The 25,708-nt window shown below is 41.6% G+C and overlaps 1 protein-coding gene across 2 annotated transcripts in view; it reads right to left on the reverse strand.

The window, feature by feature from the left end:
* CSRNP3 (cysteine and serine rich nuclear protein 3) overlaps window positions 1–25,708 on the reverse strand; it is a 176,860-nt gene that overhangs the window by 84,933 nt on the left and 66,219 nt on the right. The window contains exon 2 of one of the 2 annotated variants that reach the window (XM_077447553.1): window positions 3,297–3,390. The exons of the other annotated variant lie outside the window; for it this stretch is intronic. Coding sequence (XP_077303679.1) covers window positions 3,297–3,321 — 25 coding nt within the window. The 5' untranslated portion in view covers window positions 3,322–3,390. The remainder of the gene's footprint in view (window positions 1–3,296; window positions 3,391–25,708) is intronic. 2 annotated transcript variants of the gene reach the window in all.

Genomic DNA, 25,708 nt, shown 5'->3' on the forward strand with positions numbered 1-25,708 from the left:
CCCATTTAGATATTTAGAAAAGACGCATAAAAAGTTCATGCAGGTGACTGGACACCACAAAGTAAAGATTGTGATAAACTCCAACTAATATAATTTCCCGAATGCAGCAAAGTCTTCTGAAGATGTTAGAGATCCCTTCACCACGTAGGCACCCAATAGTGATGGTAAAGTTATCCGCTTACCAGATTATGGTGACTACTTTAATTAAAAAGATAGTCAACTGCGCTTGTGCAGGTTGGTGCCTGCTCACATATGATATGACATGGAATCTACAGATATCATTTTCTCCTCATAGGCTCAGACGGGGCATAAAGAAAGATCAAACAATAGCCATAGCCTGATACAGTTTAATTAAAAAAATTATTTAAAACATAAAAGCCAAAAGGCTGCTTACATTATTTAGTGCCCGACCTGGCACTGGGGCTGCTCGTTTGTCAGATTCTCGTGGTTCCTCGCTACAAGCGGCGTGCATTCCACCATGTATAACCGACAACCAGGTAGACCGGAAATTACGTATAAAAATGTGACCAGGTACTGCCTCGACGTACGTTTCGTTTACACGTCTTCCACGGTACCTGGTCACGTTAAACGCTGGTGAGCAACGTTATTGAGCGTTTATCAGCGTTGGAGCTGAAAAACGTCTCTTGGAACCCACTAGTTTTGGGGTTTTTTTTACGGCTCAAAAATGCCACTGCCCAAAACTGCTTATAACAGCCTATGTGCATGGACATGATGGAGAGTTTAATGTAGAAAAAAACATCTACTGCCAAAAACAGCTGCTGTCTGTAAAAAAACGTCCAAAAACGTCCAGTGTGCATGATGCCTTATTGTCAAAGCTTAATTGAACAAACTGAAGTAAGAAGCTGATTGGTTACTACGCACAGCTGCACCAGATTATATGTGCACCCATTTTAGTGACCCCCCCCCCCCATTGTACATTAACCCCCCTGACGGTATTCCCGAGTCTGACTCGGGGTGGATTTTTTATACCAAGAGCGGTATCCCCGAGTCAGACTCGGGACTGCATCGCTGGATCCAGGAGGAGGATTACTTACCTTCTCCCTCGGATCCAGCGTTGTCTCCCCGCTGTACGAGCGAGCCGTGTCTCGCTCGATGCATTACATCGCCGATCTCCGTGCCCTGCGAGCGTTGCGACGCACGGGCACGGAGATCGGCGCCAAATTCAAAAAGTGAAACAAACAGTAAACATACAGTATAATGTAATCTTACAGATTACATTGCTGTATGTAAATATTTCACATCCCCTTTGTCCCTAGTGGTCTGCCCAGTGTCCTGCATGCAGTTTTATGTAATAAAAACTGTTCTTTATGCCTGGAAACTGGAGATTGCCCATAGCAACCAAAACTGTCATTTTACATCAAAAATGATTTTAGACCAGCTAGAAAACAGCGATAATACATTAGAATCACTCGCAGAATTGAGCGATAGCGATTTGTGGGGAGATCCGTCATCAAATACTGAAAAGTAATGACAGTGACAATTCTGCAACTGAGCAAATTTCAGTGTTTTTGATTTGATTACATTATTGAATCATTTTTATTATTGTTATATTATTATTTGGTACAATTATTTATAATTATTTATTATATTATAATTTATGATTTAATTTTTCAAACTTTATCATACCCGGGATGTCTGCTAGACTCTGGTTTGGACAGATTTAAGAGAGTTATTCCTAAGAATTGCAGGACTACAATATAAAACGCCAAATTTTCATGCAAAATAATGGTACCGCTTTTAGCACCTAAAATCCGAAATAATCGTACCGCCAGGGAGGTTAAAGTCCCATACACACTATCAGTTTTTCTGCTAAGTTTTTCCTTCAGATTTACCAAAACCATGTAGTAGAAGAGCCTGCCTGATTGCATACACATTGAAACTCCTAAGGTTTGACCTCATATTATATGGTTTTGGTAAATCTGAAGGAAAAACTCAGCAGAAAAACTGATAGTGTGTATGGGGCTATAGGCAGACAGGTTCATTGCCAGCCTTTTCTTTTAGGTATCGCTCATTACAAAGTAAGTTCTGTGACATCTGAAATAATGTCATGGAGACAATGCCGCATTTGAACCTGTAGCTGCTGTGTCAGTACAGAGAAGTCACATACTGCTCCTGTCTCGTTGGTTGTTTAGTCAGATCTTCGCACCTTGAAGACCGCCAGGAACTGTCGCCTTTCTGACACCCACAATTGTCACACAATGTGATATCTGTAAGCTTGACCTGATGACTTACAAATGGAAGGTTCAACATTTTTACTAGCTGCTCACTTATACCTACCTGAGCCTGCACAAATAGGACCACCAGTCATTTATTACAAGGAAACTGAATCACTTTATTTCCTGTTTTTAATCATTTTTAATAATAAAAAAACAAAAAAAACAAGGTATAGCAACAGTGGAGCCTATGCAGGGGCAATAGGGGCAACAAGAAAACTGACAACAACTGGCATAAAAAAAAGCAAAGAGATGCAGAATGAAGAATGACAATAAATTGGCCTATACTTGAATAAGGAGTATCGGAAAATCTGCCCCAAGGGCAATTTTAATGTAGGCAACCATAAAGCTTCTTCAGCAAGGGAATGGGGGGATTAATGGAGAAAAAGAAGGGGAATAGGGAAAGGGAGGGGAAGACAAGGAGGTTAGGTATTCCCTCCACAGATTCAGTGCCTATGGTGCCATCAGGAGACACTGGCCTTCATCAAGCCTCAACCCATGTCCCTTTGTGCATTCTATTGTGATTTGATTAAAGGGGCATTCAACCCAAAACCAACATCATTGCAGCACTATTATTGAAAAATGAAGGAGGGGTTTGGGACTTTAAATGAAGCAAGAACCTCTCGCCCTTTTTAAAAAAAATTGGATCACTATGGGGGTTATTTGCGAAAGGCAAATCCAATTTGTAAGTGCTCTTGGAAGTGCAGTCGCTGTAAATCTAAGGGGTAGATGTGAAATTAGGGGTAGCTGTGCTGATTTTATCATCCAATCATGTGCAAGCTAAAATGTTGTTTTTTATTTTCCTTGCATGCCCCCCTTGGATTTACAGCAACTGCACTTCCAAGTGCACTTGCAAATTGGATTTGCCTTTCGTAAATAACCCCCTATGCGTTATTTCTTCTTTTTTTTTTTTTGTGCTTGATTTTTGTATCTGAGACTGCATTTTGCCTGTCTTATTCTTTTTTTTTTTTTTTTTTTTTATAAAAATGTGTATTTTTTTTCAATAAATACAGAATGCAAAATAACCCCCCAAAACCAAAAATGTAATATATTGCAGCTTACCAATCGTTAGATGTGGTGGCTGCATCAGTTTTCTTTTCTTTGGCTTTTTTTTCCCCTCTGTTTTCACCTGGTGATCTGGCCAGTAATACACCTCCTGTATTAATGAGACACAACCTTAGAGGGATGAGCACAGCAGATATAGCAGCATATTAGCTTATTAGCAGATTTACAACCACTAGCAAATTGAAGCCAAACTCCGGCTCACACTTAATAAGCAGTTACAGCAAACAGTTTTTTTTTCCTTTTGGGATAAAGGTTTTACATAAATAAATAAATAACAGCTGCTGATTTTAATCACCCCTGCCAGTGTTTTGTCTCATCCATGTAAACTGATACATCCTGCTGGAGAGATGGTGCTGTGAGGAAAAACGACTTATTGGCTGCATTCCCAGATGAAAATAGCAGAAAGAAAGCCTAAAAAATGAAACTAATACAGCTACCACATGCAGAAATTGTTAAAGCAGTAATAAACCGAAAATCAAACATTTATTATTTTGCAGCTTACCATCGACTACTCAAGTTCTGAAAAATGACCTTGAAACGCATTGGTTGTAACCAATGCTCTTAACCATTAAATGGTTCAAAGAGGCTTCAATCACTGATTTTGCTTCTTTGAAGGAAAATCACTTTACAGTAGATCCATTTTTCACTTCTATTGGTCCAGCACTATCACATGCACACACATCAGGGACCAAAAGCTGGAAAAGGGGACTATAAATAACTGAGAATGAGGGGGGCGGGGGCCTTGGCAGAGAAGGAGGGGCATAAATGAACCTCCAAGGTTCTCAGACTCTGAGAGTTTTAACCTGGGGGTCTTTGAAATCATTTTTCTATCAAATGGGAATGTACTATAGATCTACTCTACCCAAAAATCCAAGTTTTGTTTAAGAAGGGTATCCCTGCATGCAAGTACCCACTGGCTTTTATAAATTTTGGGAAACTTCGAAATTTAAACCAACAGCAGTAACCATTAAAATAAGAAATTTGTTTTTATTGGCAGTATGGATTCCCTATAATCTAACATCAACAAATCATTGGTTGTTCGCACTGCAAGAGAGCGACCGTTATGTGGTCGGAATATATTACTTTTCTTACTGGGGTCTTTGACGTAAGTGGCTGGTGGGTGAAGCAACTTTCATGCCCACTAAGGTTGGGCAACATTGAGAGTCTTCATTTCCTCAAAATTGTGGTTGGAAATCATATTTCAGCAAAATTGCCTTTCTGGCAAAATGCAAAAAAAAATATAAAAGTCACCGGGGAAGCTAAATTAAAAGTATATGTCAAGATCCCATTCATTTTAAAATAAAAATGCAAGGCAAAACGTGTGCGTGCGTGTATGTAAAAAAAAAGTTATTTATTTTATATTAAAGTGATCCCATGGCTTCATGACTTAGAGAGGTGGGGTGGGGACTGTAGGGGGACATGTCAGCAAGAGATAAAGAAACAGCAGTACACTAATCTTCCCAGAGAAGAGCTGTGCAGGGGGACACGCGTCTGACTATTGGAGTACAGGCAGGCTGCCAAATAGTAGAATGCAAAGAGGAAAAGTTGGTATAATATCCCAGCAGAGTCGGTTTGAAATATGAAAGCAGGGGAACTGGCAGGATCACCAGGTGTTTCAATACAAGTAGATGGTAACAAAGACACCTATCAGGAATATGAAATGTTAGGGTAATATACACGTTCTAGTAGGTACCCACTCCCAATTCCACTGGCATCGCCTATCCCACAGGATGTTCCCTCCCCCACCCCCCTGCCTGGAACCTCCTAGGACATACTGTATCACAGGTCCCAGGATCCTGGGGGACCATGCACCAGCACGGTTCGCACATGTGCAATGGGTAGCCAGCTTCCTTGGCGGTGCCGGGGACCCAAAAACCGATGAAGAACCAATATGTGTGAGGACAGCACTGAATCCTTGGACAGGTAAGTCTCTCTTTAAAAAAAGTCAGTAGTTACAGTATTCTTAAAAATTAGGTGTTTTTTTGTTGGGTTTTTAGGACGCAGTGGGCTTTTAAATGGCTCTTGAAGGCTACAGACGGCTCTATTCAACTATGTTGATAAATGATAAAAATAAATAACTTCCCTTCCCCCCACCCCCCCCTTTTTTTTGTCTCTCGTTTCTCTTCATTCCTTTTCATGTCCTCCTCCTAGTTACTGCAAATTATGTTGGGCTAGCCTAAAATATAGATCTAGAAACCTATTGAGCAATTTATTTATTTATTTTTTTAATTACTCAAATTTTGCCTACTATTTTTCAAATATGATTCTAATCTAAATACCAACATAAATATTTTCTTGTATAGAAATGATCGTTGATCTTATGAATATGTATTTACCGGTAATATACTTTTTCCTGATGTCAATTTGACCTGTTATGTCATATTTATGTGCATTTTCACGTATATGCATTCACACATTTTTGTGCAAAATGTGCAAAAACTTATTCTCACGTGCTGCACAATATGTAAATGTATTTGCGTGCATGAGGCGTAAATTACTGACCAAAAAAGCAGATTTTTCTAGTGGTGTGTGTTTTTTTAACTGAAGAATGCACAGTGCTTGTTTATGAGCCTGTGTGCATAGGCTCATTACAATTAATAAGCTGCATTTTAGTAAAAAAAAAAAATCTGTACTGAGCTTTTTCAAGCTGCAGTGTGCAAGAGGCCTTAGACTTGGATTGAAAGAAGACTCAGACTCCGATTTAAACAAAGTTAGATCTCTTTAGCATGAGTGGCAGACTTTACCGCCTTATTAAATATGATTCTCGGTGGAACAGATGGTTTAAAAGCGGAGGCAATATTGACACCTACTGCATGCCTGTTTTTTCGATCTCCAGGGTGTTAGGGCAGAATCGCTTGTCAACATGCCAAATTAAAATTGCTGCACCATGAAGCAAAAAATCGCAACCATGGCAATGTGAACTCACTGCTCCAGCTGCCATTTAAATATGTAGGTGGGTGTTTGGGGCGTGGTAAAAACATGGATCAACCGCTTGTTTTATCTGCTGCTCCTCTACTAATGTGAACTATGCAAGTGTCATCAGCTTAGGTTGATGTTCAGTATCACAAGGTGCAACGCAAAGCATTGTCACCATTTCTCTGTGCTCTCTTGTGTAGTGGCCCCTTGGCACACAGGTGCCCTTAAATGCAGTAGAGATTTATTTTATCATGAAACCTTTTGTTATACTAAAGCTCAACACGAACATTAACTCTACATAGGCTTGAGGTTGTACCATTTAAATGACTTCTTAGCGTGTTCTCAGAATTTTACACCATCAATGCTTGGGTGACCTTCACCCCGACTGTGACGAGGGGAAAGCAATCTTTAGGACACAATCCAATTACCTTTTACAATAGAAATGTTAAGGCTTGAGGTTCACTGAGAGGAGAGCAACCAAAGGGCACCAAAGTCATTCTCTGTTGTGCTGTGCAGTACAAATGTATAACTCTCTAAATAAGATTTAAGGATGGAATCACGACACTGACTGTGTGCGATTATAGGTCATTCACCTCTGATAGTTTTCAGGAAAGTGCATTTAAATTCTTGCCTAGGCTTGAGAATGGAACCATTTATACCCAAAGTGGATCTAAACCCAAGAATAAAAATCGAATATATTGTAGCTTACCAGTCTGTAGATTTCAGGCTATGTACATTTAATGCAAGCACGGAAAAGTACCTGTTAATCCTACCAGAAATGTATTGTCCTTGTAACTTCACCTGTATCGAACTGAAACCTTTATCAAGGTCATCAGCCTTCCCAAGTTCTCTTTCGTGGACTATAACACTTCCCCCATGTTATAAAAAGGAGGAGAGGGGGAGACTTTGTAGTCCAAATCACGAGCATGAACCAGGCAAGGGTAATACATGGCTGAGTCACCCCAGGACAGGATGTTCATTACTGGCAGAATCATCCAGGCAAAAGTAAAGGTGAAAAAAAGAAAAACGAATGCAACAACCACGTCTAAGATATGGTAAGATATAATATATTACATTACATTTTCCTTGGGTTTAGATAAGCTCAATGTTGGCTTTACACATAAAAATCTGATTGAACAGTTGATCACAAAATTGGACAATTAGATAAAACCTATTAATTCTTGAAAAAGACACAGACACATTTATGGTTTAAAAAAGCCTATGCACAGTATTCTGAGTGTTTTATTCCTCCAAAAAAGTTTTCAATACTTTATCCTATGGAGGAAGAGTTTTATAAGAAAATGGGGAATTCCAGCAATTGACACTGCTATGTCCTCTGTAAATAAAAACCTGACTAGTCCAATGGACAATGCTCATATGCTAAAGGGTCCAACAGGTAAGAAGTTGGAATTCCTTTTTTTTTATTTTATATATATTTTGCTCATAGGTTCAGCCTGCGCTGGCAGTGATCAGAGTATCTCAGTCCTTAAAGGATCAGTTTATGGAGGTACTCAAGGTTATTCCTGATCAGCAGGCCCAAGATTTGCCTGGGATATCAGAAGTGTTGTGTTTTACAGTAGACGCTATGAAAGATTCTATTCTCCAGGCCTCACGGCTCATGCTAGGGCTGGTACATGTGCATAGAATCCTATGGTTCAAAAATTGGTCAGCCGAAGTGCCATGCAAAGCTCTTGGCCAGTTTCCTATTTCCTAAAGCCTCCTTATGAAGGGGCACCATCGTTCACTCGAGTGGGGGGAGTTTTCAAGGATCTGGCAGGAACAATGTCAAGACAGATGGGTGGCTTCCTCAATATCTCTAGGTTACAAACTAGAGTTCTGAGAGTTCCGGTCTCCTCGTTTTCTCAGGTTGAGCGGTCCCAGAAATCCAGTAAAAAAGAAGTTTCTCTATCTAGGTGGTCCCCTTGGAAGAGCGGGATTAGGATTTTATTCAAACCTTTTCATGGTTCCAACACCAAACAGGGATGTTAGACCCATTTAAGATCTCAAAGATCGAACCCGGTTTTTGAATTTCCGTTCTTTTTGGATGGAGTCCAGGGCCGTCTTTAAGGCAGGGCAAAAGGGGCAGCTGCCCTGGGCCCTGTCATTGTTGGGGGCCCAAAGCAGCTGTCTCATACTTGCCAACTATCCCAGTTTAAATTCCCTTGTCCCTTGAAGTCCTGCGCTGTGTCCCAATATCTCAGTGTGAAGTTCTGGTACTAATGCTGCCCAGCTCTGCCCTATTGTTGTATGCAAGTAACTCACCTGCAGACCCTGTGTTTACATGTAAATAACCGGCATTCATATGTGAATAGCAGCATCATTAGTAAGTAAATAGATGCGGCCGGCGGCATTCATATGTAAATCATGGTCCCCTGCAGTTAGGGGGTGGTGTGCTGTAAGCTCTAGCAACCAATCAGTGAGCCATAATGTGTGCTGTAACCTCTAGCAACCAGTCAGTAAGCAGTAATGATATGCTGTAACTGCTGAAAACCAAATCGAAATGTCTGCCTGATCTGATACAGTAAACTGATTTTAAGTCTTGCTGCTATTTATTGTATGTCTCAGAGCAGGTGTAGAGTGAAATTGCATGGGGGGTGGACCCCAAGAATTTTTTTGCCCAGGATCCAATCAATATTAAAGACTGCCCTGATGGAGTCAATCTGATCAGTAGTCTCCATCCCACAAGGGGAGAATTTCTGGCATCAATCGACATCAAGGAGGCTTGGCTCCATGTGCTGATTTTCCCCACTCAACCAGAATTTTTCTATGCTTCAAGATAGAAAATCTTCATTTACAGTTTGTAGCTCTGCCGTTCAGTCTAGCTACTGCACTGTGAGTGTTTACAAAGGTCCTGGCTCCTTCTTTAGCCAGGCTAAGGGCTCAAGGCATAACGATACTAGCCTACTTAGATGATCTACTCTTGATAGATCAGTCGGTAGCCCACTTAAACCAAAGTTTGGTCACTGCAGTCGGCTACCTGGAATGCTTAGGTTGGATTTTCAACATAGAGAAATCCTCCTTGGAACCTTCAAGAAGATTGCAGTACTTGGGACTGATCATGGCAAGTTCAGAAGAAGGTGTTTTTGCCCCAGGAAAGGGTCAGTCCCATAAAGGAACTGATTCAATTGGTCAAAACAATGAAGAATCCTTCTATTCAACTTTGCATGAAGTTATTGGGGAAGATGGTGGCTTCTTTCAAGGCCATTCCTTATGCACCGTTTCATTCAAGACTGCTGCAAAACAGTACCCTGTCAATTTGGAACAAGAAGGTCCAAGCTCTGGACCTCCCAATGCGTTTATCCCCGAAGTGTGTCAGAGCCTCAAATGGTTACCAGTTATCTGGGGGGGGGGGGGGGTAACAACAAATGCCAGCCTTTTAGGGATGCCTTGGTTTTTTCCATAAGATCAGTTTTCACTGATCTATGTGTTCCCTCCTGTTCCGCTGCTTTCATGCCTTCTTCACAGGATCAAAGCAAAAATGAAAGGAGGTGATTCTTGTGGCCCCGGAGATCTTGGTTTGCCAAGATCGTAAAGATGGCAGTAGGGGACCCTTGGACCCTACCACTGTGGCCAGACCTTCTCTCGCAAGGTCTGGTATTCCATCCTACCTTACAAACGCTAAATTTAACAGTTTGGCTATTGAAATCCACATTCTGAAAGACCATGGGTTGTCAGCTTTAATAGTTTCTACTTTTGGTTAATGCTAGGAAGCCGGCCTCCAGAGTCATATACTATAGAGTCTAGAAGGCATGATCCTTGAATTCCTACAGATGGGATTAAAAATTAAGCTGGCCTTGAGTTCTATCAAGGACCAGATGTTATTGGTGTTTTTTTCAACGACCACTTGTTTCATGCTCTCTGGTTCATAACCTTATTCAAGGGGTAACATGGATTAATCCTCCCGTTGGGTCACCCTGAACCCTTGGGACTTGAATTTAGTCCTGTTGGCATTACAGAAACTGCCTTTTGAGCCAATACAAGATATTCTCTTGGTCCTCTTGATAAGGAAAATAATTGTCTTGGTTGCCATATCTTCTGCTAAAAGAGTATCAGAGTTGGCTGCTCTTTTTTGTAAAGAGCCATATTTGATTATTTATTAGGATGAGGTTGTATTGCGGCCTCATCCGAATTTCCTACCAAAGGTAGTGTCCGATTTACATTTGAACCAGGATATTGTTCTGCCTTCAATTTTTCCAAAACCTCCTTCTGTGAAAGAAAGGTCACTATATTGTCTCGATGTGGTGAGAGCGGTGGCCGCTCAGATTCCTAAAACAGATGTTTTGTTTGTGTTGCTAGACGAACCTAAAAGACGACAGGCAGCATCAAAATCGACTATTTTTAAATTGATTTATCAAGCCATTGTTCAAGCTTATGGTTTTAATGCTTCTTGGGCAGTGCATCACCAAGCCTCCATGGCTCAGATATGCAAGGTCGCAACTTGGTCTTCAGTCCATACATTTACCATATTTTATCAGGTAGATGTAAAGATCCTGAGGATATCGCCTTCGGCTGCCTACTTTGTTGTGTCTCCCTCCCTTCAGTTGGCATTGTTGTGTCACGGGACACAGAGGTCCCTCCCTTCTTTGGTATACACGTGTATTGCTTTGATACAAAACTAAGGAACTCCCAGCAGTGGGAGGGGTTATATAGGGAGTGCACTTTTTGTCTTAGGGTGTGCCAGTGTCCATCTCCTGAAGGTGGCCTATAACCCACATAGTAACTACTATGGCTTTGTGCCCCGTGATGTACTTTGAAGAAAAGGATTTTACAGGTAAGCTGTTATAAAAATCCTATTATTCAAGGAATTGAGAATGCCAATCAGCAGTGTTCAAACGCTAATCAAGAAGTGGAAAATGAGGGGTCCTGTTGAAACCAAACCACGGTCAGGTAGACCAACTAAATTTTTAGCCACAACTTCCAGGAAAATTGGTCAGGATGCAAAGAAAAACCCACAGATAACTTCAGGTGAAATGCAGGACTCTGAAAACATGTGGCGTGACTGTTTCAAGATGTACAATAAGGAGGCACTTGAAGAAAGATGGGCTGCATGGTCGAGTTGCCAGAAGAAAGCCATTGCTATGCAAATGCCACAAAGTATCCCAATTACAATATCCCAAACAGCACAAAGACAAGCCTCAAACCTTCTGGCACAAGGTCATTTGGAGTGATGAGACCAACATTTGAGCTTTTTGGCCACAATTATAGCTACATTTGGAGAGGAGTCAACGGGGCCTATGATGTAAAGTACACCATTCCTACTGTGAAACACAGAGGTGGATCGCTGATGTTTTGGGGATGTGTGAGCTACAAAGGCACAGGAAATTTGCTCTAAATTGATGGCAAGATGAATGCAGTATGTTATCAAAAAATACTGGAGGAACATTTGCATTCATCAGCCAGGAAGCTGCACGTGGGACGTACTTGGACATTCCAACATGACAATGATCTAAAACACAAGACTAAGTTGACCTGCCATTGGCTACAGTAGAATAAAGTGAAGGTTCTGGAGTAGCCATCTCGGTCTCCTCACCTCAATATCATTGAGCCACTCTGGGGAGATCTCAAACGTGCAGTTCATGCAAGACAGCCCAAGAATTTACAGGAACTGGAGGCTTTTGCCAAAAGGAATGGTCAGCTTTACAACAGAGAAGATAAAGAGCCTCATCCACAAATACCACAAAAGACTTCAAGCTGTCATTGATGTTAAAGGTGGCAATACGTGGTATTAAGAACTGGGGTATGTAAACTTTTGATCAGGGTCATTTGGGGAGTTTCTGTTGCCATTATGATTTAAAAAGAGTAAGCACAGTTGATTGATAATAAATGGCATCAGTCAAACACTAACCATGCATGAAAGAAAAGTTTTTGTGTTATCATTCATATTCTCTGAAAAATGGCCAAGAAATCATAAATTCTGCCAGGGTATGTAAACTTATGAGCACAAGCATATATATATATCAAATATTTGCATGTGGGAGAAAAAAACTAATTTGGATTGAATCTCATTTTGAGTATTTTATTGTGTTTTTAATTTATTTATATTTATGCAATTATAGGTTGTGCCTCATCCAAGTGAAGTTAGTATCAACAGTGGGCTCCCGATCATCCACCACCAAATATGTATCAAAGTAGTAATGTAGCCTACATTGCTTGTAATTGTTATGAAAACTCTGCGTTAAAGTAAAGAATTTTGGAGATTGTATCCTTCTTTGATACATACAGTATTTTATATTTATGTATAAATATATTTGATTAATATTTTTTTTGTGGCACTTTGATTATAGAGCATTCATTTGCACATTTAAATGTATGAGTTGTTTCTTGCCTATATGAACTTATAGAGATAAGCGCACCTGTTTTTATTAGTATTCATAAGGTCCAATGTTCTGACCCGGTTTGGTGCTGCTGCTCTGGGTGGTCTAAGCACATTTTTTTTTTTTTTCATTATTATTTTGATATAATTCTTTCACTGCTCACTGTAATGGGCAGGCCCGGGTGTCACATATTCCTAGTCTAACCCACTCGCATTCCGTTGTAGGAGTGACTTGTCCAGGAAACTCCTGGTCAGCCCCATCCACCAATGCAATGTTATATAGAATGCTTCCACATCCAGCCCATTCACAAATAAAATTCCCATTGCACATGGGCAATTATAGTTCTTCACAGCGGATGAGCGAATGTGATGTATCTATTCTCCATGATGCCTCCTATGTGCTCGGCCAGAGATACATTTTATCAATTGATGTCTTAGATTTTCAAAGGTACATTTCTACTAAACGTGGAAGATTTTAGTAAATACTTTAAATACATATATCTGGTTGCACTTATGAAGCAAGTTTTTGCAGCATCTCAGAGTTCAGCTTTAACATAATATAAAAGTCATAGCGTTGGTATGCTTTCGCTGATATTGTTACGTTTTGCACCACCAGCTTCTCAGAGTTTTAATATTAAAGCTTCAAAACCAGGCAGAAAATTCCAGTAATAAATCCATGACTTTGCAGATCACAGAAAGCTCGCTATGTAAACAAAAGACTTTTATTAGCCGTGGTCCTCTCCTAAGTCTCCTGGATACTAGTGCGAGGCAGGCTTAAAAAGTACAGTGCTAGTGCCTCCCCTTAACTAATCCTGTTTTAATTAAAAGTTATTTTCAATCACCGCATTTGTTCTGCTTCATGAGCAATCCAACAAAATGACAGACATTTACCTAGTAGTGTGTGTCTATATATTGTTATGCATTGGTTTGCATATATAATCTATAACTTTCATATAAAATAATGTGGATGGTTCACTCAATGATGGACCAAATCCAAAAATGTAAATCTGCCACATAATCTGACCCAATGCAAAAAAAAAAAAAAAAAAAAAAACATACGTTTTTCTGTGTAGGATAATAAACACTTTTGCGGAGTATAAAACATATTTTTTTTTTACATTTTGATTTTAAGATCATATCTTGTAAACCCTACTGGGAAAAGCATCATATTCAGCAAGCATTTACAAGACATTCCAAATCACACAACAATTTGGAAGTTTGGAGAGTTTGGAGACCCTTAAAATACTTACAAAGGTAATTTAAAGCAAAAGTACAATAAATGGCAACATCTAATGCATCACAAGGCATATGCGATGTATTATTAACCACTTCAATACCGGGCACTTAAACACCTCCCTGCCCAGACCGATTTTGAGCTTTCAGCGCTGTCGCACTTTGAATGACAATTGCGCAGTCATGCTACACTGTACCCAAATGAAATTTTTATCATTTTTTTCCCACAAATAGAGCTTTCTTTTGGTGGTATTTGATCACCTCTACGGTTTTTATTTTTTGCGCTACAAATAAAAAAATACCGAAAATTTTGAAAAAAAAAATGTTTTTTTTTGTTTCAGTTTCAAAACTTTGTAAATAAGTACGTTTTTTCCTTCACTGATGGGCACTGATGGGGCTACACTGATGGGCACTGATAAGGCGGCACTGATGGGCACCAATGAAGTGGCACTGATGGGCGACACGGATGGGCGACACGGATGGGCGACACGGACGGACACTGATAGGTGGCACAAATTGGCACTGATAGCTGGCACGGATGGTCGGCACGGATGGGCGGCACAGATGGGCAGCACAGATGGGCATGGGTAGGTGGCACAGGTGGGCACTGATAGGCGGCACAGGTGGGCACTGATAGGTGGCACAGGTGGGCACTGATAGGCGGCACAGGTGGGCACTCATAGGCGGCACAGGTGGGCACTCATAGGCGGCATTGGTGTTATACTATAGTAATCGATGCCAATCACTGCCAAACAATAATGCATGCCAATCAGTGATGCCCATTGTGGGCACTGATTGACATCCATTATGGGCACTGATTGGCACCCATTGTGCTGACTGGCATCCCTGGTGGTCTAGGGAGGATTACCTTTTCCCTGGTGGTCTGGTGGCGTCCCTGGTGATAATCGATCAGCACAGACCCCCCCCTGTCAGAGGAGCAGCCGATTGGCTCTCCTCTACTCGCGTCTGACAGACGCGAGTGAGGGAAAGCCGATCACCGGCTCTTCCCATTTACACTGTGATCAGCCGTGATTGGACACGGCTGATCACGTGGTAAAGAGTCTCCGTCGGAGACTCTTTACCGAGATTGTAGTTGCCGGGTGCCAGACTGACACCCCGCAACAACGATCGCCGCGATGCGCGCCCCCGGGGGCACGCAGCGGCTCATTATCCTGATCACGTCATATGACGTCCGGTCAGGATTATGAAACCACTTTGCCGCCATCAATTGCCTATAGGGCGGGCGGCAAGTGGTTAAAAATCAATGCAATCAGTCAATTTACAATGAATGGGCTGCCTTAACGTGGAAGATAAAGCGAATTCTAACTATTCATATTGTTTCCTCCCCCTACTACCTATCGGGCATACCCTGTATAAAAAAAATAGAGTGGCTGCTCCAGGGGAGAGGAGGGAGTGCCGACAATGGCTGGGCTATGGGAGCCTATGGGTGACATGACAACTCCAGAAATCCATGGCCATTGTTGTGATTGTTGAGATCTTTCTTACACAGGGGAGCCGGAGTTTCAGGATCATGTGAGCAGAATAAAAATAGGTAAATGCATATATTTTAAAGCTGCACGATTCTTGCTAAAATGAGAATCACGATTTTTTTGCTTAGAAGATAGATCACGATTCTCTCACGAGTCTCATGGCGTAACATCATCTTTCACATTAAAACAAAAAAAAATGGTGCTAATCTTACTGTTTTTTTTTTTTTTATTTATTGAAGTGTATTTTTTCCTAAAAAATTGCATTTGAAAGACTGCTGGGCAAATACAGTGTGACATAAAATATTGCAGCAATTGCCATTTTATTCCCTAGGATCTCTGATTTAATTTTTATATATATATATATATATATATATATATATATATATATATATATATATATATATATATATATATATATATATAAAAATGTTTGGTAGTTCCAAGTAATTTTCTAGCAAAAAATATTGATTTTAACTTAAAGCGGGGTTCCACCGCCATTTTTTTATTTTTATTTTTTGGGTTAATTGCAAGAATTACGTTTTCTATTTATGTTACTTACTTTTTTTTTTTTTTTTTTGCTAAGTGTCTTGCTGCCGTTTTTCGGTATTCGAAAGTCTTTATAAAAACGTCTCCTGACATTTTCCATTTTGCCTGTGGGCATGTGAAGCCCACAGGCATTGTCTTCCGGGACACTGTTGTCCCAGCATGCACCGCCCATATAATCTCGGATCTCGCACATGCGCCGATTAAACCACTCGAGCGCAGACAACAACTCAGGTTGCCATCACAACGGGCGGCATCTTAGGAAGTCCTGCCCCGTTGTAATGGCAACTGAGATGCGCGCACGAGAGAACTCGAGCCTGGGCGCCGCACAGACTCCTGGGAAGTTGAAAAAACAATCCCAGGAGCCCGTGTGGCCGACAGGAAGAGCTGACTTGCCGCTGAAGCCCCGCCCATATCCACAGCAGCACTGCCCCTTTCCGGAATCTCCAGGAGCAGGAGATTTAAAAAAAGGAAAAAAAGAGAAGATGACAGCAGCAAGGTAAGGGGGATATCCAGCGATTAGAGAACCAGATAATCCCATAGGCATAGGAGTAGGAATTCGGGTGGAGCTCCGCTTTAAGAAAGAAGTGTCGGAAAAAGATTTAGACTTTAAGTGGTTAAACTTCCTGCATTTACACTTGAAAGCTTGGCAGACTGCCCAGATTATTTGTTTACACAAGAAGTTCTTTCCCTTTTGATCTAAGAAGTAAGAGTTAGTTACAATGTTTCAAGTTCTACACTTGGCAGATTGCCCGGGATGCTTTCTTTTGACAGCTGAGTGAGCAGATAATCTCTCGACTTGTTTATATGAAAGAATCGCCTATTCTCAGCGGAAGAGATTGTAAGGGGGGGGGTGAATCGAGATCGTGTTTTTTTAACCATTAATCGGGCAGCTCTAATATCTTTTATGCACAAGGTATGCAGAATAGGTGGGATGGGGTGGGAGGGAGCATTTTTAAGAATAGTAAATCTTAGCCTTTACTACCACTCTAACACTATGGGGTTGATTTACTAAAGGCAAAACGACTGTGCACTTTGCAAAGTGCAGTTGCACTCTGCAAGTGCAGTAGCTCCAGAGCTTATTAAAGCGAAGGTCCACCCTAAAGTGGACCTTCTGCTCATCGGAACCCTCCCCCCCTCCGGTGCCACAATCGGCACCTTTCAGGGGGGAGGGGGGTGCAGTTACCTGGATAATCCAGGTAACTGCACCCACTTCCGGGATAGCTCTCTGCGGAAAGGGGCGTAACTTACGCCCCTTTCCGCAAGTGCCCGCCCCTTCCCGCAAGTGCCCCGCTGCCTGCTGGGAAACACACAGATCCCAGAGGCAGCGGAGACCGTCCTCATTGCGCAGCGTGATTCGCGCATGCGCAGTAGGGAACCGAGAAATGAAGCCGAAAGGCTCCATTTCCTGATTCCCATACCCAAGATGGCGGCGGCAGCACTCGAGTGTCGTTCTAGAGATCGGCTTCGGGTGCCGACATCGCGGGCGCGCTGGACAGGTAAGTGTCACTATTTTAAAAGTCAGCAGCTGCAGTATTTGTAGCTGCTGGCTTTTAAAAAAAAAAAAAAAACGCGGAGTCCCGGTGGATGAGGTAAAGCTTCACTTTACCATGAATACCCAATCGGGCGCAAGGGGGGGAAAAAATGCATTTTTGCTTATATGTAAGTGGAAGTTAGTTGAGCTTCTGCTCATTTACTAAACTCTGGTGCAACTGCAAAGTGCACAGTTGATTTGCCTTTAGTAAATCAACCCCAATGTGTATGTTCACTCATGTGCAAAGTCAATATTCGTAAATAAAATTAACCTGTTTTTACTTTGAATACCCAATCGTGTGCAGGAAAAAACTGGAAACAAAAATACTAGCATGTGATAGGCTGATTGCGGTGAACACAACTTAACCTTATTTACTAAACTTGGTGAACTTTCAATTTACTAAGTGAACAATATTTATTTTATCGTATTTATTAAATCAACCAGATTCTCTGTGTCTCTTTTAAGGCTATTACATTTCTCTGCATTGCGGCAACACACATGCACCAGTGCATAGAGTGCCTTGAAAAAGTATTCATACCCCTTTTGAAATTTTCCACATTTTGTTATCTTACAACCAAAAACATAAATGTATTTTATGTGATGGAACAACACAAAGTGACACATAATTGTGAAGTGGAAGGAAAAAGATAAATGGTTTTCAAATATTTTTACAAATATGTCAAAAGTGTGGCGTGCATTTTTATATTCAGCCCCCCCGAGTAAATACTTTCTAGAACCAACTTTCACTGCAATTACAGCTGCAAGTCTTTTTGGGGATGTCTCTACCAGCTTTGCACATCCAGAGAGTGACATTTTTGCCCATTCTTCCTTGCAAAATAGCTCAAGCTCTGTCAGACTGGATGGAGAGCATCTGTGAACAGCAATTTTCAACTCTTACCACAGGTTCTCAATTGGATTTAGGTCTGGACTTTGACTTGTCCTCTTGGAAGGTGAACCTCTGCCTCTGTCTCAAGTTTTTTGCTGACTCTAATGCCGCATACACACGATCGGAAATTTGGCCAGCAAAAGACCGATGAGAGCTTTTGGTCGGAAAATGCGACCGTTTGTATGCTCCATTGGACTTTTGCTGACCGAATTCCCGCCAGCAAAAGATTGAGAGCATGTTCTCAATTTTTCAGTCGGAAAAAGTTCCGATCGAAAATTCCGATCGTCTGTACCAATTTTGACGCCTAAAATTCCTACCCATGCTTGGAAACAATTCGAAGCATGCTCGGAAATAATGACCTTCATTTTCTCAGCTCGTCGTAGTGTTGTACTTCACTGCGTTCTTGACGGTCGAAAGTTCAGCAAACTTTTGTGTGTATACAAGACAAGCTTGAGCAGAATTCCATCGGAAAAACCATCCAAGATTTTTCCAACAGAAATTCCGCTCGTGTTTACATGGCATTTCTTCTAAGCTTGCCCTCTATTTGGCTCCATCCATCTTCCCATCAACTCGGACCGGCATTCCTGTCCCTGCTGAAGAAAAGCATTCCCACAACATGATGCTACCACCACCATGTTTCACGGTAGAAATCGTGTACGCAGGGTGATGCGCGGTGTGAATTTTCGGCCACACATAGCGTTTTGCTTTTAGGCCAAAAATTTGACCAGAGCACCTTCTTCCACATGGCTTCTCGCAAACTGCAAATGGGACTTCTTATGGCTTTCTTTCAACAATGACTTTCTACTTGCCACTCTTCCATAAAAGCGAGATTTGTGGAGAGCACAACCAATAGTTGTCCTGTGGACAGTTTCTCCCACCTGAGCTGTGGATCTCTGAAGCTCCTCCAGAGTTACCATGGCTGATTCTCTGACTAATGCTTTCCTTGTCTGGCCTGTCAGTTTAGGTGGATGACCATGTCTTGGTAGGTTTGCAGTTGTGCCATACCCTTTCCATTTTCGGATGATGGATTGAACAGTGCTTTGTGAGATGTTCAAAGCTTGGGATATTTTTTTATAACCTAACCCTGCTTTAAACTTCTCCACAACTTTATCGCTGATCTGTCTGCTTTGTTCCTTGTCCTTTATGATGCCATTGGTTCACTAAAGTTCTCTAACTAACCTCTGAGGGCTTCACAGAACAGCTGTATGCATACTGAGATTAAATTACACAGGTGGACTCTATTTACTAATTAGATGACTTTTGAAGGCAATTGGTTCCACTAGATTTTAGTTAAGGCTTTTCGAGTGAAGGGGATACAAATGCACGCCACACTTTTCAGATGTTTAAAATTTTGAAAACCATTTTTCATTCTCCTTACACTTCACAATTATGTGCAACTTTGTGTTGGTCTATCACATAAAAGCCCCAAAAAATACATTGAAGTTTTTGGTTGTAACATGACAATATGTGGAAAATTTCAAGGGTTTTGAATGCTTTTTCAAGGCACTGTATTGTTTCACATGTTATTTTACATTGCATTAGGTCATCCCATCCAGTGCTAATGCATAGGAACATACCACAAAATAGATATGGAGCATTTTTTTCTGATGCAGTGCACCACAGCGGGCAACAGTGTGTTACCATGCATTGTAGTTGCGCTGTAACACCTTAGTGCATTGATCTTTAATTTTCTATTAATGCCACTGCAATGCACAAAGCATGTGTAAACCTCAGTCATGAAATCTGAGCAAAGCACCCTGTTTACTAATCTCTTTCTATAGCTCTAAATGTATTTTCTCTCTGGTGCTTCGTTCCTCTGTTAACAGCATAAGTCCCTTCCGACAAGTTTTGACACATGAGATTCTTATCTTCTATAGTTAATACATTTAAATGAATTGTAAACATGCGAATGGTTATGCAGATGCCTATAAATAAATCCATGTAGTCAATCTAAAAATACCCTGTTTACTCTCCAAAAAAATAAAAATAACTCAAACTCTATCTACCCACCATGATTTTACATCCTTGGAAAATATAATGTTTTTCATTTTGCACTCAACACATCACAATACTTCCAATACAGAACATTTTAACAACGGAAGTATCTCATACAGTGTGTTCTGCAATGTTTAATAAACCCATGATATAGTCATATGATGTACAGTGCCTTGCAAAAGTATTCACCCCTCTTGGCTTTTTACCTATTTTGTTACATTACAGCCGTTCAATGTTTTTTAATTGGAATCTCTAAGGCCCCTTTCACACTGGGGCGGTGCGGGCGTCGGCGGTAAAGTGCCGCTATTTTTAGCGGCGCTTTACTGTCGTTTTAGCGGCGGTCTGCGGGCGCTAGCGGGGTGGTTTTAACCCCTGCTAGCGGCCGAAAAGGGTTAAAACCACCTGCAAAGCGCCTCTGCAGCGGCGCTTTGCCGGCGGTATTGCCGCGCTGTCCCATTGATTTCAATGGGTAGGAGCGGTTTAGGAGCGGTGAATACACCGCTCCTTCACCGCTCCAAAGATGCGGCTAGCAGGACTTTTCTCACTGTCCTGCCAGCGCACCGCTCCAGTGTGAAAGCCCTCCGGCTTTCACACTGGAGTGAAAGGGGCCGTTTTTTTTCAGGCGCTACACAGGCGCTATTTTTAGCGCTGTAACGCCTGAAAAACGCCCCAGTGTGAAAGGGGCCTAATGGCAAACACCAACTTCATTGATGTGATTGATATCACTACCAACAGTATATTTCACCATAACTCCCAACTGTCCCTCATTTGGAGACACTCTCCCTGTTTTGAAACCAAATCCCTCTGTCCCTATTTCCTTCTCAGTTGTCCCTCATTTTGGACAGATGCGTAGGCCTCCATAATAAATGCCAAAGGTATAACATTACACTATACCTTTCAAAAAAAACTTTTTTATTATCACATTATTGTTATAGGCTTTTTAAGCCTGTATAAAGGAAACTTACGGGAGGTTTTCTCAAACTGGTGCACACAGAATCTGGTGCAGCTGTGCATGGTAGCCAATCTGCTTCTAACTTCGGCTTGGTCAATTGGCTTTGGCAATAAAACCTGGAAGCTGATTGGTTTCTATGCAGATTTGTACCAGATTTTGCACGGTCCAGTTTTCGTAAATCCCCCCCCCATAGTGATGAAAAAAAAAACACTTGTAGGTTTAGCCAATCATATATATATATTTTATTTTGCTTATTAACTCTTCATGAGTTAAATGGGGGTGTGGCAGGGAGTGTATCATTTGCCTACACACTTTGTGCTAATGGGTATCCCTTTTTCACATCTCAGAAAGTTGGGAGATATAACATTGCTATTGACCCATTACTGTGATAGTCGAACAGTGAAAAGCAGGGGGCAGGAAAGGTAAGGTCAAAGAGCCAGATTACTACCTGAAGTGGGTATTAGCAAAATAGTGAACCCCGGTTTTTAAGGCACCTAAATGTAGACACTTGTGTTGGTGTGTCAGATAGCATGTTCCCTTAATGCACACTGTTGTTCCTCCACCAACCCCTACATCACAAAGTACTGAGGTTCAGGCCTTTTGGATCAAACCACAGCCCTAAGAGGTGGGGGGTGGGGGGTAGATATCTGACACTGCTGACAATATCAGAGGGTGTGGCTTTGGTGGAGACTCATGGACTCTGGCCTTTTTTTATGTCTACAGTAGGTTGGCTGGATGAGAGTGCAGCGCTTCTTTGAATATATACCTCTGAAAATATGCTTGATGCTAAAGATATGATAGCTACTGTTGTTTTTTAAGAGCTCAAAGATCATCAACATGGGCAGCAGGACATGTAAGTAATAAATCCTTACAGGAGACATTTATTTATTCTAGTGAAAATCACTTTAACAAAGATCAAGACCTGTATGGCACTTGGTTATGGTCACATTATCTCAGTTGACAAGGAGGCTAAGCCAGTATAAACTCTAATGCCGTGTACACACAGATGCTTTTCCCGACGGAATTCGGCTCAAGCTGTCTTGCCTACACACGGTCACACCAAATTCCGATAGTTTATATCGCGGTGACGTACAACACGTACGCCAGGACTAGAAAAAGGAAGTTCAATAGCCAGTAGCCAATAGCTTCTGTCTCGTAGTTGAATCTGAGCATGCGTGATTTTTGGCGTGTCGGAATTTCATACACACGATCATAATTTCCAAAAGTTTTTCCGTCGGGAAAATTGAGAACATGCTATCAATTTTTGGCTGGCGGAAATTCAGACAGCTAAATCCCAATGGAGCGTACACACGGTCGCATTTTCCGATGAAAAGCTTTCATCCGTCTTTTTCTGGCCAATCGTGTGTACATGGCATAATTTTACCCCCTTCATCAGGCTTAAAGCGGCAGTTCCGCCGTTTTTTTTTTTTAAGTCAGCAGCTACAAATACAGCTGCTGACTTTTAAAATAAGGACACTTACCCGCCCAGCACGCCCACGATGTCGGCACCCAAAGCCGATCTCTCAATCGTCTTTCGGGTGCTGCCGCCGCCATCTTGGGTATGGGAATCAGGAAGTGGAACCTTGCGGCTTCATTTCTCGGTTCCCTACTGCGCATGCGCGAGTCGCACTGCGCAATAAGGACGGTCCCCGCTGTCTCTGGGATCCGTGTTTCCCAGCAGACAGCGGGGGACCCGCAGGAAGTGGCGTAAATATCCGCAGATTCTGCAGATATCTATGCCGGGAGTGGCTGCAGATACCTGTACTGTACAGGTATCCGCACCCCCCTCCCCCCGAAAGGAGCCAATTGTGGCGCCAGAGGGGGGGAGGTTTCCAATGAGCGGAAGTTCCACTTTAGGGTGGAGCTCCGCTTTAAGTCTACTTGAAGGCCTTCAGGAAAACCAACAGAAATGAACACACAAAGCATACTAATAGTTAATTATTTATCACTTTTTCACATAATACATTTTGGATATCACTTGCACTGGTGGTTGGGCAAGCATAAAATAATTAAGAAACACATATAATAGAAAAATTAGCAAGTCCAAAACATAAACAGAATTGTGCTGCGTTTGCCAGGGAATCTTTTAATCTATGTGGTTTGTGTTTCAGGCTTGTCACTTGCAATAACACAAGATGATATGTAATGATAGAGTATAGGTGAGGGATTGCAGTCTAGCAGAAAAGCAATCCCTGAGCGCGAGCCCCTTGATTCCAAGCTAAGATTAAAAACTGCTCGTTTTCTTCCTCAGAGTTCCTTGGCCAGAAGCCAGGAACAGCATCAATTAAAGTATTGCCAACTTGACAAAAAAAATAAAAAAAAATAATCCTGACAAGATTTAGTGGTCAAGCCTGTCCTTAGTTGCCCTTCTCCCGAAGAATTTTGGGTACTTTTTCATTACAGGATAATTACTTCTAACCTGTCGGTTCAGTAGCTAACGAATGTCATTCGCAAGCAAAGCAGTGAAGTAGGTTGGCTTGCCAACAAGCATCAAACTGTGAGTGACTAAGCAGTCTCTGTGTGTTTAATTATTCTTTGCCGTTTATGTTGAGGGGAGCCGCTCTTGCAGCACATTTATGTTCTTCACGTTCATGTTCTATTTAATTCATACAAATCTGGAAGGACTATTATGAACTTGTGAAGAATGCAGCAACGTAATGGGAGGTAGGAATCCAAGGCCATATATAACAAGGTGGAAATTCGATTGTTTTGTAGTGCTGGTTTGAAAATGCTGGTAAAAAGCTTGTGCGCAAGCTGTGAAACGCATTAGGGCCTAGCGATGGGGATGTCTCGCATATTATTGCTGTGCTGTTTCAATGTCACTGCGGTGACAGCTGGTTTATAATTTACATTAATAGACCAAAGCAGCAAAGCTTTAATTGATACAGCTACATAATAAAAAGGATTTAATATCTGCATGGACAGTAACAAAAACTCACGCCAAATGATAAAATGGTAAAGTACAGCTCAGGGAAGAGAGCGGGCCGCTTTTATATCCGTGCATATGATTAAAACGCCAATCAGATTTAAACTTTCTACGATTAACATTTTTTCCAGTGCCGGCTTGCATTGTTTTGACGACTATTGGGTATCAGTTTTTATATCGGAAACACTGATATATAAAATATTTCATCTGATTGTCTGTTTATTGTAGAAAACAGTCCTGGCTTGGCTTTTTTAGGCTTGCAAGTCAAACTGAGTTAAAGGGCTGTGACAAAAAAAATGCTGTGGGGTTGATTTACTAAAACTAGAGAGTGCAAGTTTTATTGTCAAAGCTTGATTGGCTACCTTGCACAGCTGCACCAGATTTAGCATACGTTTGGAGAAGTATGGGACCCAAAAACGGGAGAGATGAGGTTTATAGATTTAGATTCCAGGGGCAGGTCGCTATCATCTGGGAATCATTGGTGGTCCTCAGAGCATATGACAAAATGTGTGTTGATAGAGCATATGACCCAAAAAAACAGGAGAGATAAAAATTTTATAGCTCTAGATTCCAGGGGCAGGTTGCTATTACCTGGCAATCTTTGGTCCTCGGAGTATTAATGAGAATTAAGAGAGTGGAAGCTCCAAAGATACAGTGATAGATCGCAAGAAAATCAAATTCTTTTACAGCTCAACACTCACCCCCCTTTACCAGGGCTTAGATGCTGATAATAAATATGGAGAATACTGGACAACAATTAGGAAAACCAAGGATAAGATATTTTTTCCCTTTCGGGCGAAACGCGTCTGTCAGTATATGTCATCATGCATTGGTACACAGATGGCTATACTATATGTCTACAGTGATGAGATAATGTTTTTATGATGTTTCATCTTAACTTTGTATAAATAAAAGCTTGGATATTTTTTTTTTATATTGTGCTGTGGTCACTATTTTGAGGCACTTGAAAACCCCCCCTCTTTCCCATAATCTCTCCTATGGTGAAGGTATGGGGACTTTTTCTCTATAAACTGTTTCCTACAGGGGATGGTGCCAGGTTATTTATACATCTAAATACCTGCAAGAATAAAATATTGGTCACGCCCCGTCATCAGTCAGAGCTGCCTGTTTTAGGAAGTTTTTATTCCTGTGTCCTATGTTACTGAGGAGCTTTTCCCTCCATTTCATTTGCCGTTCTGGAAGAAGCAGAAGATGTAAAAAAAAACTGTAAATCTTAGGCCGCGTACACACAGGCGGACTGTTCGCCCAACTTAGTTTGTCAAACAATCCGACAAACAGTCCGCTCAAAATTTGCATGAGCGGACTTGACCACACACGATGAACAAACAGTCCGCTGAAAGCGTGCGCGATGACGTGAACGGCACGTACGACGGGACTCGAAAAACGACGTCCTATACACTGCAATGCAACCTTCGGCGTGTAAATCCTTTCTGAGCATGCGCGGAACTTAGTTTGACGAACACGCCTACACACGAGCGGACTGTCCGCTCAAACCAAGTTTCAGCGGACTGTCTTACGGGAATTCCGAAAAACTTTGTTCGTCAGACTGTCCGCTGAAACTGTCCGCTGAAGCCCACACACGAGCGGACTGTCTGCTGAA

This window comes from Lithobates pipiens, unplaced genomic scaffold (assembly GCF_037356315.1).
Source record: "Lithobates pipiens isolate NorthernLeopardFrog02 unplaced genomic scaffold, aLitPip1_a1.2 Scaffold_22, whole genome shotgun sequence".
Taxonomy (NCBI): Eukaryota; Metazoa; Chordata; class Amphibia; order Anura; family Ranidae; genus Lithobates; species Lithobates pipiens.